The 13626-nt window shown below is 41.6% G+C and overlaps 1 protein-coding gene across 3 annotated transcripts in view; it reads right to left on the bottom strand.

Moving 5' to 3' along the window:
- Window positions 1-519: 519 nt before the first annotated feature.
- The window catches only part of ZSWIM6 (zinc finger SWIM-type containing 6), a 166172-nt gene continuing 153065 nt past the window's right edge, over window positions 520-13626 (bottom strand). For all 3 annotated transcript variants that reach the window (XM_084629357.1, XM_084629356.1, XM_084629355.1), the window contains exons 11-14: window positions 10499-10656; window positions 9780-9943; window positions 3459-3540; window positions 520-1421 (exon numbers count right to left, since the gene is read on the bottom strand). In XM_084629357.1, the coding sequence (XP_084485483.1) occupies window positions 559-1421; window positions 3459-3540; window positions 9780-9943; window positions 10499-10656 (1267 nt within the window). In that variant the 3' untranslated portion in view covers window positions 520-558. The remainder of the gene's footprint in view (window positions 1422-3458; window positions 3541-9779; window positions 9944-10498; window positions 10657-13626) is intronic.

Genomic DNA, 13626 nt, shown 5'->3' with positions numbered 1-13626 from the left:
GACAGTCGCTAAGTTTCCACATGCACAAGCATTGTGTGCCATGCTTCTGGATGAACAGCACTGCAAAGCCACGTGGTCAGCCTTTTAACTATTAGTATTTCATTTGTTGGTTTGTTTAACTATGCTGAAATGTAAGGATGAGTTACAAAGGAGTAAAGCTGGATCCATTCGAGGTACTTATCACAGGATGGAGGTGTTTGGTTTGGTTTTTAAAGCCATTGCAATATATAGTTTTGTTTTTGAGGCTGTGAACGTATACAGAAAGAACAGGAGAGCAATGTGGGCTTTTGCCACTTGACAACATATACTCAGTGTAAACCAAACCTTTTTTTAACCTCTCTCTCATACAAAATAGAAAAGAAAAAAAAAAGGAAAAAAAAGGAAAAAAAATAAACACACAAACTTTCACAACATGACAATTTAGTTTGCAAACTCAATATAACTATACACATATAATACCGGTGTGGCTCTGTTTCTTTAAGTTAAAAAGGATACAAAGGCAGGCTCAAGTAAAAACAAACCACCCTCCCTCCCACCCCCCGCCCTCACACATTTTCGTCAACCAAACCGTTCACGAACCAACATCATCAGTTTCTTTTTGCCTTTGTAGATTTGTTTTAGGTTGTCAATAAACTGTGTAAACTGAATGTGTCCATCATGAGCCATTAAGAAAGTCTCTCGGGCCTTACTAAGGAACTCTATAAACTCACTATAGTGTCGAGGGCTGATGTGTGTGAGTCGTGAATGTGTTGTATTAATGTAGGCTCCAATCGTGGCATCCAGGAGTTGCCTTAAAGGGGCTTTGTCCAGTGACATGAGCTTCCCAGAGTTCCTCCTTCCATGAAGTCCCACCATCCCAGGTGTGGTCAAAGTACACCTACGCAAAATGTCTGACAGTACTGTTGCACATTTGACACTTTTGACCACCAGAGGTATTATAGCTGCAAGCTCATTTTTCCCAAGGGAGTGGCTGAGCGCACATGCCCACAAAACGTCATTAATGGCAGGGTGTGTGTCCTGATTGTAACTCAGGTTGAGATGGTTCATGGCCAAAGTGGCCAGCTTGTAGGCCCGCATAGGGTAACCACGATGTTCCATATAGCGTGCTATAGTAAAAAGCTGCGTGTAGCTCATGCCTTTTGTAGCAGCATCTAGAACAATTTGGTAAGCGGTCTCAAAAGCTATGTGATCCTTTTCACATAAGGTCAGTGCAGAGAGGGCACAGTTTTGAGGATCCTTCATGGCACACTGTAGGGCAAGCGTCCTAGCACTGCTGGCCAGTTTCTCCTGCTGATGGCAGTCCAGATGCAGACGGACAATGGTGCTGTTGGACATCACGGTTGTCGCAACAATACTAGTGGCCTCGGTTGGAGTGAAAAGCGTAAACCAGTTCTGCATGATGCTATCCAGTGCATAAACACCTGTGAGAGATCAGAGACAGGATCATCAACAATTGACAATCAATAGGATTCAACCAGAAACAGGCTTTCACCGTGACTCGGTTTTTTTCAAACTAAGCCTAGTAGGTTATCAATACATCCAACCACCTGCTATTTATGCAAACAAACTCAATGGAGATAACATGATGGGAAATGCACATTAAAATAAGACTATCCTGTGTTTGCTCTTGTAGAGTCCCTGAAACTGTTAGAGAACTTGAAAAAGTCACATGATAAAGTTTTAATTTCCTGGCAAGATATCTTGTTTTTCTTGTTATTTAAGATAATGAATTTTGGATAACAAGTCCTGGCTCATAACATGTGGGGCCAGTTACAGAACTCAAAAGTCTCAACATCTGACCAAACGGCTCAAATCAACCCTCAAAATCTAATATTTTTAGAACCATTTAACCTCCTTTTACCTCTATGTCAATAGTCCCCTGATGGCAGGGAAAAATGCTTTCAGCTATCTCAAAACTGCTCATGTATTTGTATTTGGCACTAAAACTATGGGGCGGGCCTTGCAAGGGAGACATGGGAATGTGTCAAGGGAGGCGTGAGCTGTGTGGTTTTGTTTTCTGTAAAGAGCTGTGGCGGTCAGCCCCAGGTGGCTGGGGCTCCTGCCGAAAGGCTGTGCACACTCAAGAGGAGGGGAAAAGGGACAGCTGCAGCTCCGCCACCAAGGCTTAGGGTCTCTTTGACCCCCAATCCCCCACTAGGAGGCAGCAGGGCGTTAGCTGTCAGCCCCAGGGTCCCAGCAGCAGTGCAGAAGTACGGGTGGCAACAGGGCGCTAAGTTTGCTGTGAAAAGTGATATTGGCAAATAGCACTTTTCACATTCCCACCCTTATTTCTGCGCTGCTGCTGCTGGCAGCGCTGCCTTCGGAGCTGGGCACCTAGTCAGGTTATAGGTTATGTTATAGGTTCTTGGACATATGTGAACTAATTTTATATGGCATGAATAAAGGCATTTTATCTGTACACAGGCAACTGAACAAAATAAAAGATATGCTCTAGTATCTACAGATACTTAGTCAAGCTATAAAAGCAATAAAACACTGCACCATTGCATGAAAACTTGCAGACATACACCACTTTTTGTCCGAGGGCATAGAAAGGCAAACTATACTTTCCAGGCTACCGACAGTATTAATTTCTCAGCTAAGTAAAAGCAAAGGACAAAGTAATCCTGAACAGGAAAAGTGGGTTCATGAAGTTCTGAAACACAAAGGGGTCTCAGCTGTCTACTAGACAGAATCTGACTCAGATCCATGAAAAGCAGGAACACGCACAAAGATCGTAAGTGTGCTTTAATGGAACAATACTAACGGCAATTAAAATTGCTCTATCTGTGGTAGTTATATTGCCTTCATTACTGCAGAATCTGTGCACTTCAATTTTTTTTTTTATCCCCAACACTCCTATAAGGTTGGGAAGTATTATCATGCTCATTCTACAAATGGGGAACTGAGGCATACAGAGTCTGTGTGACTCATCAAACCACACGCAAGAAGTCTGTGGCAAGGCAGAGAATAGAACCTGGGTCTCCTAAGTTCCAAACTAGCACCCTAACCACCAGAGCACCTCTCTCTTCGACTCTAATTACAAGGTTAGATTCTGTCATCCATACTCATGTTGAGTGGTATGTTACTCTATGATGATATCAATGAAGCTACTTGCGGAGTACACTACTTCTTAACATGTGTACAGACAGTGACCACAAGTCCACAAACAGTGATGCATGTGGGAATTGCTTCATTCTACATCTTGAAAGACAAAGTATACCAAACTATTCAGTCCTAATTTTACTTGGGCCATGTCTGTTATCTTATGTGCTCAAAAAAAATTGCTTGTTAATGCTATAATTAAAGGCTTCTAATCAGAAAGTAAATTCTACAAACCAACCGAAAGTGATTGACATTTTTAGTGCCTATACATAGCCAAACAAAATGAAACCATCAAACCATTTAAGACAGGCTAATGAAGGCAGGACTCCTTGGACAATATCTGCAGAACATACCTACTTCTGTTGCACATGTTACCAACCACCTCACCATCTCCCGCCGCCGCCAATTCAATGTTGACAATGTCATCCGCATCACCTATTTAAAAACAAACAAACATTCGATGGACACTTACGACAAAAGAATTCTGCTACAAAGCTGAGACAGCACACAAACAATTACGAATCTGAGTTAGTTAGATATAGAGCTGACTGAAAAATTGCAAAAAATCCTACCAAAAATGGTCATTTTTTGGTTCAAATTTCAAAGATTTGAAAAATGCTGACCAGTTCTATTGGAAGGACAGATTATTTTTAGAACGATATTCTCCGTCACACAATAAAACTGCAGCTCTTTTAAGGTAAGATTTTCCCTCAAAAGTAACCAAATGCTTCATTACAAAAATAAGACTTAGGGTCCTCAAGTAGAAAAAATGGTGTTTAAAATGGATGATATATATGCCTATTTTGGGTAGGCTAGCCATGAACTTTTTTCCTTAGACCCTTAGTATTGCCTTTCACTTGACCGCAGTGATACATACTAGTAGTATTTATTGCGATCTGCTCTGCTGCTTAATTCTGCCAAGTCTCCAGTGATTGTTTCTGTTTTCAGAATCAATAATGATTTGACTCATCTATCAGAATGAAACCTCAATTTAAAGAAGCTCAACACTAACGATCAAAATTCCAGTAAAGGTGCCTTATCTGGTTTTTAAAGGTAGTACCTCCATATTTCAAATGCACTTGCAAATAGGCTGTTTCTTTCTCTCTCATTTTTATATTTAAATGTGATTGTTCCAGTAAGAACTGTAATTTTGTGAAGGACTGTTCTAGTACAAGCAAGTAACTATGGCTGAGTAAACTGGGGAGTTGAATCCAGCTCTTATGACTACACCATATAAGATAGGAACACATCCCTGGGTAGTGTCAATTTCACAAAGCATTCTATCAGTATTTGTTATGCATTCAACTAACTAGTATCGTAGAGGTCTCTTTTTTAGATGTGCATATAGAATTACACACATTTTTGAAGCCATAACACCCATCAGTTCCAGGGAGGTCATTACTGTATGATGTGTATTCCAGTGTAGTATTTCTATTGCCACAAGGATTTTTAAATAGCTTTCTTCTAGACGGAAAGCTCTGAGTATCTAGAAATGCTCCAAGGTCACCTTCCCCTCTTGCTCAGTCAAAACTGTGTGTGATTTCTACCAGTTTTTCCTGAACCCAGTGTCTGGAATAAGGTACATGTTTATGAGAGCGCGTTCGCTCATTCCTGCTATGAAGATGCCTTGGTAAGCCAATCATCCAAATAAGGATACATATGGATACCCTGACATCTCAAGCATGCTGTCACTCTGAAAGGCACTTTCTGCATCATCCTGAGTATTCACACAGACCAAATGGAAGAACTTTGCATTGATAATGATCTCTTCCCACAACCAACCCCAGGTATTTTCAGTGTACATATCTGCTTGAGATGTGAAAATAAACATCCTGTAAATCAAGAGCCACAAACCAATCTTGGACAGAGAGGGAGAGGACAACAGAGGCTAGGATACGGATATGGAATTTGAACTTCCTGATGAAAAAGCTTTGAGCTTCCGAAGGTCTAGAATGGGTTGAAGACCACCATCGTTGTTTAGGATGAGAAGTACCTGAAATAAAATGCCATCCCTGGAAACTCTTTAGGAACTTTCTCTATTGCGCCCACCAACTCTAGCAGTGAATGAACTTCTGATCTTAGCAAGTTCTTCTGATAAGAATCCCTGAAGAGGGATGGGGAAGAAACGCTGGGGTGGGAGGGATTTCTTTAGAATTGAATGGAGTAATCCTGCTGGGCAGTCTCCAGGATTCATCAGTCCATGGTGAAAGTACTCCAGGTATCTAAGAAACAGGACAGATTGTTTCCAAATGAAGAGGAGGCAGCTCAGTAGGTGGCTTAAATCTGGTCTGAGGTTGAGCATCCCAATCAAACCTGAGGATGAGAGGCTGGTGGAGAGGAAGATGACGCAGCAGATGTCCTTCCAGTTTATGACATGTATGCTATGCTTCTCTGCTGATGCAAAATAGGGGGCTGTTGTTGGAAGTGCTTTCTTTGAAATGAATAGGAAGCAGAGGTTGGGTATGGCTGTCTCTGCTATTGGAATGTTGGTAATACAAATCTCTTCTTAGGGCACTGAGAAATCCCTAGAGACTTTGCAGCCAACTTGGTGTATTTCAATTTATCTACAACTGTGTCTGTTCTAGAGCTAAACAAATCAAGTCTTCTACCTTGGTTCTTGTTCCAAAAATAGTCCAAATGTAATCATGAATGGTGCCTCAATGTAACCATGGATACTACAGCTTTAGATGCAAAGTATGCTTCGCAATTGACCAACCTTTGGTAATAAGGGGTTTGGGCCACTTTTCCTTAGATCTGGTACAGATTGTGCAAAGTGCACTGTTTCCCCCTCTCCCTCAGATAACACTGGTATCTGGACACTACCACCTGGCAGTTATAGACTCATAGACATTAAGGTCAGAAGGGACCATTATGATAATCTAGTCTGACCACCTGCACAATGCAGGCCACAGAATCTCACCCACCCACTCCTGCAATAAACCTTTCACCTATGTCTGAGCTATTGAAGTCCTCAAATCTTGGTTTAAAGACTTCAAGGTGCAGAGAATCCTCTAGCAGGTGACCCGTGCCCCATGCTACAGAGGAAGGCGAAAACCCCCCAGGGCCTCTTCCAATCTGCCCTGGAGAAAAATTCCTTCCCAACCCCAAATATGGCGATCAGCTGAACCCTGAGCATGTGGGCAAGATTCACCAGTCAGATACCCAGGAAAGAATTCTCTGTAGTAACTCAGATCCCACCCCATCTAACATCCCATCACAGGCCACTGGGCCTATTTACCATGAATAGTTAAAGATCAATTAATTGCCAAAATCATATTCTCCCATCATACCATCTCCTCCATAAATTTATCGAGTTTAATCTTGAAGCCAGATAGGTCTTTTGCCCCCACTGCTTCCCTTGGAAGGCTATTCCAGAACTTCACTCCTCTGATGGTTAGAAACCTTCATCTAATTTCAAGTCTAAACTTCCCGATGGCCAGTTTATATCCATTTGTTCTTGTGTCCACACTGGTACTGAGCTTAAATAATTCCTCTCCCTCTCCGGTATTTATCCCTCTGATATATTTATAGAGAGCAGTCATATCTCCCTATAATCTTCTTTTGGTTAAGCTAAACAAGCCAAGCTCCTTGAGTCTCCTTTCATAAGACAGGTTTTCCATTCCTTGGATCATCCTAGTAGCCCTTCTCTGTACCTGTTCCAGTTTGAATTCATCCTTCTTAAACATGGGAGACCAGAACTGCACACAGTATTCCAGATGAGGTCTCACCAGTGCCTTGTATAACAATACTAACACCTCCTTATCTCTACTGGAAATACCTCGCCTGATGCATCCCAGACCACATTAGCTTTTTTCATGGTCATATCATATTGGCGGCTCATAGTCATCCTAGGGTCAACCAATACTCCAAGGTCCTTTTCCTCCTCCATTACCACTGTAATTCTTAATGTGGCAGAGGAGACAGTCTTTCTACCGAGGGTTTCCCTTCTTACCCTTTCAATCCAAAGGGAGTAGAGCAGACTTGATCTTTTAGCTCTTTGATAGTGGGAGCTGCCACTCAACGAATAATAGCTGTATGGGTCTGGAAGAACTCAAAGCCCTCAGGAATCAGCAGAGGTAACTTGTCTGCTTTCTTAGAAATTGCTGGTCCAGATGTTGGGTTTAACCAGGTATTTTTTGCAAGCCTATAATAAAACCATCTAGAATTGGCAGGTTAATCTTGCTCCTAGAGGGTAAACAACTGTGTCACCAACTATGTGTTGTAGTTTTGTTTAAAGTTACCAAAGGGAAGTTTAAGGTAGTCACCATTCCCTCTATGAGTTAATGGCAATGGAGCAAATCCTCTGGTGAGGAACAGGATTAGACATCCATATCTACTTTCGAGGTTCAACAGGCCTCTAGTTCTTCAGACAGTGTATCCAGGACAAGTAAAGAAGACTGTTTCCTTGATATTAGCAAGAGTTAGATATCCAGGCAGGATGGTCCCAGTGCAGGGCATTTCACTCCAACTCTTTGGAAGATGGCTCCCTTTTTGCCAGCTTCCTTTAGCCCTTTTAAATTCATGGCAATGCCTACTAGAAGGAGAATTCGGCCACACTGCCCATGGTGGTACCTTCCCAGTTCTGCCAGTACCCAATTTAGAATTTCCTATTATAATCCCTGGGTGTGGGAGAGTGAGCTCACACAATCTGAAAGGTTGGAACTGAGTCTCAATAATGCTCTCCTGATTTCTTGATCCATTCCATGCGAGGGGAAGGGCAAATAAAGCTATCTGGCTGGACATGGCCTGATTTCGAATTGGAGGAAGTTTCCAAGGGTGATAGTGGTTTGGTTAAGTGAAAAGCTGAAAGGGGGTGAGATGTTTCCCCGGGACACCAGTAGAAGTCCAAGGGGGAGGATCCTGTATCTCTCAGAAGGTTTGCATAGCTAAGGAAACTTGTTCAGCCTTGAAAGATTTCTCTTTTTCTTTCCTGGAGAAGGAGGAACCTGCCTCACTGCATATGCTTTTTATTTTTACCTTCAAGTACAGAGGATAACGTATACAGTGCTGCACGAAGGGCCTCTTCTGATCGCAGGAAATATCAGGTGCCTTATCAGGCTTCAAGCACAGAACCAATGACAATGGATCTCGGGCAGGGTGGTCCTATATATAGAGTTGGCTTTCCATACCACCCTTTGCTGTGACTCGGACTTCGGGGCCACAGCACTATGGACATGCTCTTGCACCTCAGTGCGACGAACTGGAAGTCCTGGATTCTCAGAGGCAGGCCCTTGAGGACTGGCTCTTTCAGCAGAGGCTGACACCTGTAAAGCCAACTGTTTATTGCTTTGCTGGATGTGATCTTTTGCAGCATTTCCATAGACTGGCCCCTTTGGTTTGGCACCAGTCAGGGAGGCAGACGCCAGTGCCGGGACGTTGTCAAGCTCTTTAAACCACGTTGGGGACTGGAGAAGAAGCTAGTTTCCCAGCACTTGCATCATTTTGTGCTTTGGAGTTCAAGGGTTTAGTCACTAATGCTTACTGCAACAGCATAGCTTGCAGGAAATTCTGATGCTCCTGAGGAAGGAGATGTTGCATATACAGCAACAAGACGAACAACTTTCCCACTCCTCTAGAGGGCCAGACAAAGCACATCTGTGTCCAAAAGCAGAAAGCTGACAGGTAAGAGGTGCATCATCTGAACCTGGGTTTGTTTTTTTTTTTTTTTTTTTTCTCCTTTCAGTTCTGACATATTGGAACCAAAAACCTGTGCCAGGCCACAAAGTCCTTAATAAAAATATCCAAGAGAAGAACAAAAGAAATGAATTAAAAGGAAGAACTCAATGCTAACTAAACAAAGGCTGTGAGAACTGTCTGTCCCAATGAATTTGTGTCCAAGGATCCCAGTCTCTCCACTACTGTGGTTCAAAGGAACTAAGGTTCTCGGAGCATTCCCCCTCTCCTCCTTTTACAGCCCTGCACTCCAACAATTGCTCCAATGGACACTGCTACTAGAAGGTTCCATCGGCCCAAACTGCACCATGTGTGCATCCCCAAGGCCAGGAATGCAAAGAGGCCACCTGAAGAAAATATTTTTTCCCCACCAGTAATGAAATGTATGCACATAGCTTCCAAACAGGACTTCTTAAAAGAAGCAGTCCCTTGCAAACTGAAGATTCAATTGCCTCGAAGAAAATTTTTTTTTGACTGCAGCAAAATGCAAAGAAGAACCATTCACTTAGACTACAAGAGTGTACAACTGCCTCTCTGTGCTTTATGCCACTTTTTCATCTTCTTAATGTTGGTCTGGTCTAGGTGCCACAGCAGCCCCAACATGTATGTTGAGCAGCCACAAGGGCTGGCTGCTCTAATTTAGACAGACATGCAAGTCTGCCCACTGGTTTCTCTGCAGCCCAGAATAACCAGAGCACTTAGCTCTCTGGCCATTCCTCCTCTCACCCTGAATACACTCCTATACTGTGGCTGCTTACACTAGTCTTGTACCACCACCTGTATGGTGTAAAAGGGCTGAAGCCGGTGCCACATGCTGGCCCTATTTTTATCAAAGTACTATACAAATCAGTGAAGAGAAGGGGTCATGTTTGGACTTTGCCTTGCATAAGTGGGTACAATTCTCAATGGCTTCCATGGGAGCTGCACCCACCATTGCGGAACTGAATTTGGTTCAAGGACTTACAGTTTCTTACTGCAGCAATAGCTAATTTGGGGAATACCTGAAGGCCTAACTCCAAAGAAACTTTCAAAAGAGTGATGTCTGGCAAAGTGTCCATGAGTGTTGCTATTTTAAATGCATCCTGGGCAAGCTTGAAGATGTGTGATGAGGAGTGAATATTTTTCTGGATGGATTCTAACACTGTTTCCAGCCTCCGAACATCACCTGCAATGTAAAAACAAAACCACAAAACAAAGAAACAATTAGTTTACCGAAAAACATTCACTAATGGTACAGATGTTACCACTACATGTGCCAGAACTACAGCAATATAAGCAAGTTTCAGCTATACAAGTTCTCTTAGAAAGAACTAACTAAATGCACACGTGAACAGAAAACATGAAATCAAATATCCCTTCAGTGCCTGCTGATGTTAGCTCAATAAATGCTCAAAGTTCTCTTAATTTAAGAATTTTAGAACTGATTTATCCACTGCTGGGTCTTGTCATCCACATTATGCCACTGCAAAACAAATAACTTGTCTCAGACCTGAACCAGGTCTGTTTGGCTACTATCCAGCTGGTCTAGCAGCAGTGCTAGAAAACCAAGTAACAGACTTAAATTTGTTCAGTTAGTAGTTTCTTCCTCAAGTGCTTCTCAGATCAAAATTCAGACTCCTAAGCAGCAGTTTTAAATTAACTTCACTCTGTGTATGAAATACAATATTGGAAATATAGCATGTCTACTAAAAATACATATCAGCTTTATTGATAACGCTACCTTTGGCTGCTGTTAGCATAGTTGATGCCAACTCACACTGCTGGGACTCAATGTGACTTAGCGTGAACCAACGGGGATAGCGGTTTGGAACAACTGATGCAATGTGATGTGGGCGGGACATATCTCCTGATGGAGCTGTAGATTCCAATACTAGCAACCTGAAAATAGGAAAGAACATACACTCTTTTCACTCAATCATCATTATAACTAGGGTTACCTATGAGCAACCACAAAGCCACAAGAGCACTTTGGCTGCTTGTACAAAGTGTGCCCATTCAGGTGTAAAAGCTGTAGCAAACCACGTCCTTTCAACTAGACGCTAAAAGTCGGATTGCCAAAACCCTAATTTACCATTAATCACCCATATTTGACACATGAGCCTTCTTAAGTATCAGTAGGAAAATTAGAATGTAGAATTACAAGCAGAATTAAGCTGTTCATTACTGAGGACTGTTGCTATTCCCTCAGTGATCCAAGGGGCTGAAATCTTTCATTTCTGAGAGCTGCAGTCCAAAGACTGAAGTAGAAGTGAAAGTGGAGAAATTCACAGTGACACAAATATTTTCCAATATACTGTACATGACTTGTACATGAGCGTCCTACCACGAAACAAAGTGTGCAATGGATGACAGGGATTCTCAAACAGACTTCAGTATCTGAGTCAAAATCCAAAAGAAAATTGGACATTTTACTCCTCAACTACAACGCAACATTTTTTTTCATTTTGCTTCTTGGCACATGAGGGCTAGAAACTCTTAACATTTTATACAATAGCATATCTAGAGGAAAGACCCTAGTGTGCAGTGATTGGTAGTCATTTCTCTCTTTTGAAATTACTTCTCTGGCACCAATGCCTGATCCTGAGGCTAGAATTTCCATAGGTTTACCCTAATCTAGAACCATTTCACTAATGAAGGAAAATTTACATGCAGAAAAGTGACTGCCATGGATACTGTCTGGAAGGGTTAGGAGAGTAGCTATAGCAGAAATGATCACTCGCCATGCCTCCCTCACTAAAATCCAATATGTTAGATAATCACCATTAGAAAAGATTAGATTGTAGTCATCCTGAAGGAAAACACTTATCCTCTTTTCTGTGTTCCAGATCATGAAAATTCAGGGTAAGATGTGAAAAGGCTAATGAAATATTGAACGATAACCACAGAAAGAATGTAAAACCTCTCATAAAAAGATCAGTCTCTTGACAAGGGTTAAGACACATTCTGCTTTAATTAGGCAGTCATGATGCCTTGTTGACCCATGATAGTAACAATGGATTTTGTCCCAGTTCCAATGCTACCGTCTTGATGATTGGTCAACTCTTTCCTTATGTTCCCCCTCTTCTAACTCCCCTCTATTCCCTTTCCTCCCATGACACTTCCTCTCTCCTCTCTACTTGAACAATAGAGGCCCAAATGTGGCTGTGCTGATCCTTGATGCATTGTCTCCCTTTTGGCCAGCTTCTCTACCTTTTCCAAACTACTGCTCCAAACACTACAAAAGCGTATGACACCTCAGTGATTTGGAATGCCCTGTCCCTATTCCGGGAGTGCTCTTTGTAGACACAGCTAGACTGCAGTCACCATTTAGGGAGGCAGGACAAATCACATGCCTCCCTCCCACCAACGAAACAACTCCAACTAAGTCATCCTTTTTCATCTCCCTCCCACTAGACATCAGACATGCTTGGATCCCCAGCCCCTGGCCCAACATCGACCTCAGCCCAATCTCCCCTTCAGCTGGGACAGACTCCCTCCAATAATCCTAAAAACGTACTGGTTCATGGCTCCAAAAATCTGGTTATCCTACTTTGGGCTCAAGGTTGTTACTATTTTTTGTACTCAGTTGAATATTTATTTATTTTTGAAGGGAATGAAATGGGAAGAGGAAGGAAACTGGCATCTCTCCAGTCAGGAAAGGATCTTCGAAATCCACTGCATTGAGACATTAGGTGACGAATTAATTGGTTCAAGAAGAAATGTATTACAATACCAGCCACAAGCTTTTGGGCTTAAAAAAAAAAAAGTACCTCTGTTCTTTAGGTAATTGCAGGAGGGTATTTTGCTTCCTCACTAAGACTATAGAATCTATTTGTAAAACCATTGAGGTTTTACAGACATGTCATTCCGTTCTCTGCAGGTTCCTGAAACATACAAGAGCAACTTCAAGAGTCTTAGAGAATGGAAAATGTCATCCTGAGCCTATTGAAGGGTATTTACACTGTGTACACACACACACACACACACACACACACACAGCTACGTGGCGGTAGTGAAGTATAAAGTGATCACGACAAGATTTCACAAAAGCTGTCTGTTTCATGCTCTTTGTCTGGTTGCTGTCATTCATAACCTATTATTCAGTTCTACATTTTCTGCATGTAATAGTTGGGAGTACTCTTGTGTACCCAAGTCATTTTTTCCCCTTTCTTTCTTCCCCTTTACCTGACAAAATTTACTAATTGAAGAGTTTGCTTATTTATTTATATTTATATATAGCTAAATATAAATAAATATAAATATTTATATATATAATTTATATTTAGCTATATATAAATATAAATAAATAAACAAACTCTTCAGTTAGTAAATTTTGTCAGGTAAAGGGGAAGAAAGAAAGGGGAAAAATGACTTGGGTACACAAGAGTACTCCCAACTATTACATGCAGAAAATGTAGAACTGAATAATAGGTTATGAATGACAGCAACCAGACAAAGAGCATGAAACAGACAGCTTTTGTGAAATCTTGTCGTGATCACTTTATACTTCACTACCGCCACGTAGCTTCCCTCTCTGCAAGCCCAATGTAAAAAGGTGAACTGCATGCTCACACATGTTATTTTTGATGGATTATAAAACAGCAGAGTAACAGTCAAAACTGCAGCAGATCTGAAGGCCTCAATTAGATCCAGTCACGCATATTTATTAATTATTCTTTACTTTTTCAAATCTCATTTTTAAAAAGCAATGAATTATTTAACAAGATTTTAGCTGAAGCTGCCTTCTGATTAAACATGACCTAAAACAGACTCCTCCCAAAATCCAGACAAAAAAAATCCATTCCTAATTTGGGCCCAAATTCTGCTCTCACTATGCACAGAAAACTCAATGAAGTCCAAAAAAAGTTC

Source organism: Lepidochelys olivacea, assembly GCF_965140295.1.
Source record: "Lepidochelys olivacea isolate rLepOli2 genome assembly, chromosome: 5".
NCBI lineage: Eukaryota > Metazoa > Chordata > Testudines > Cheloniidae > Lepidochelys > Lepidochelys olivacea.
This window is presented reverse-complemented; position numbering and strand designations above follow the sequence as displayed.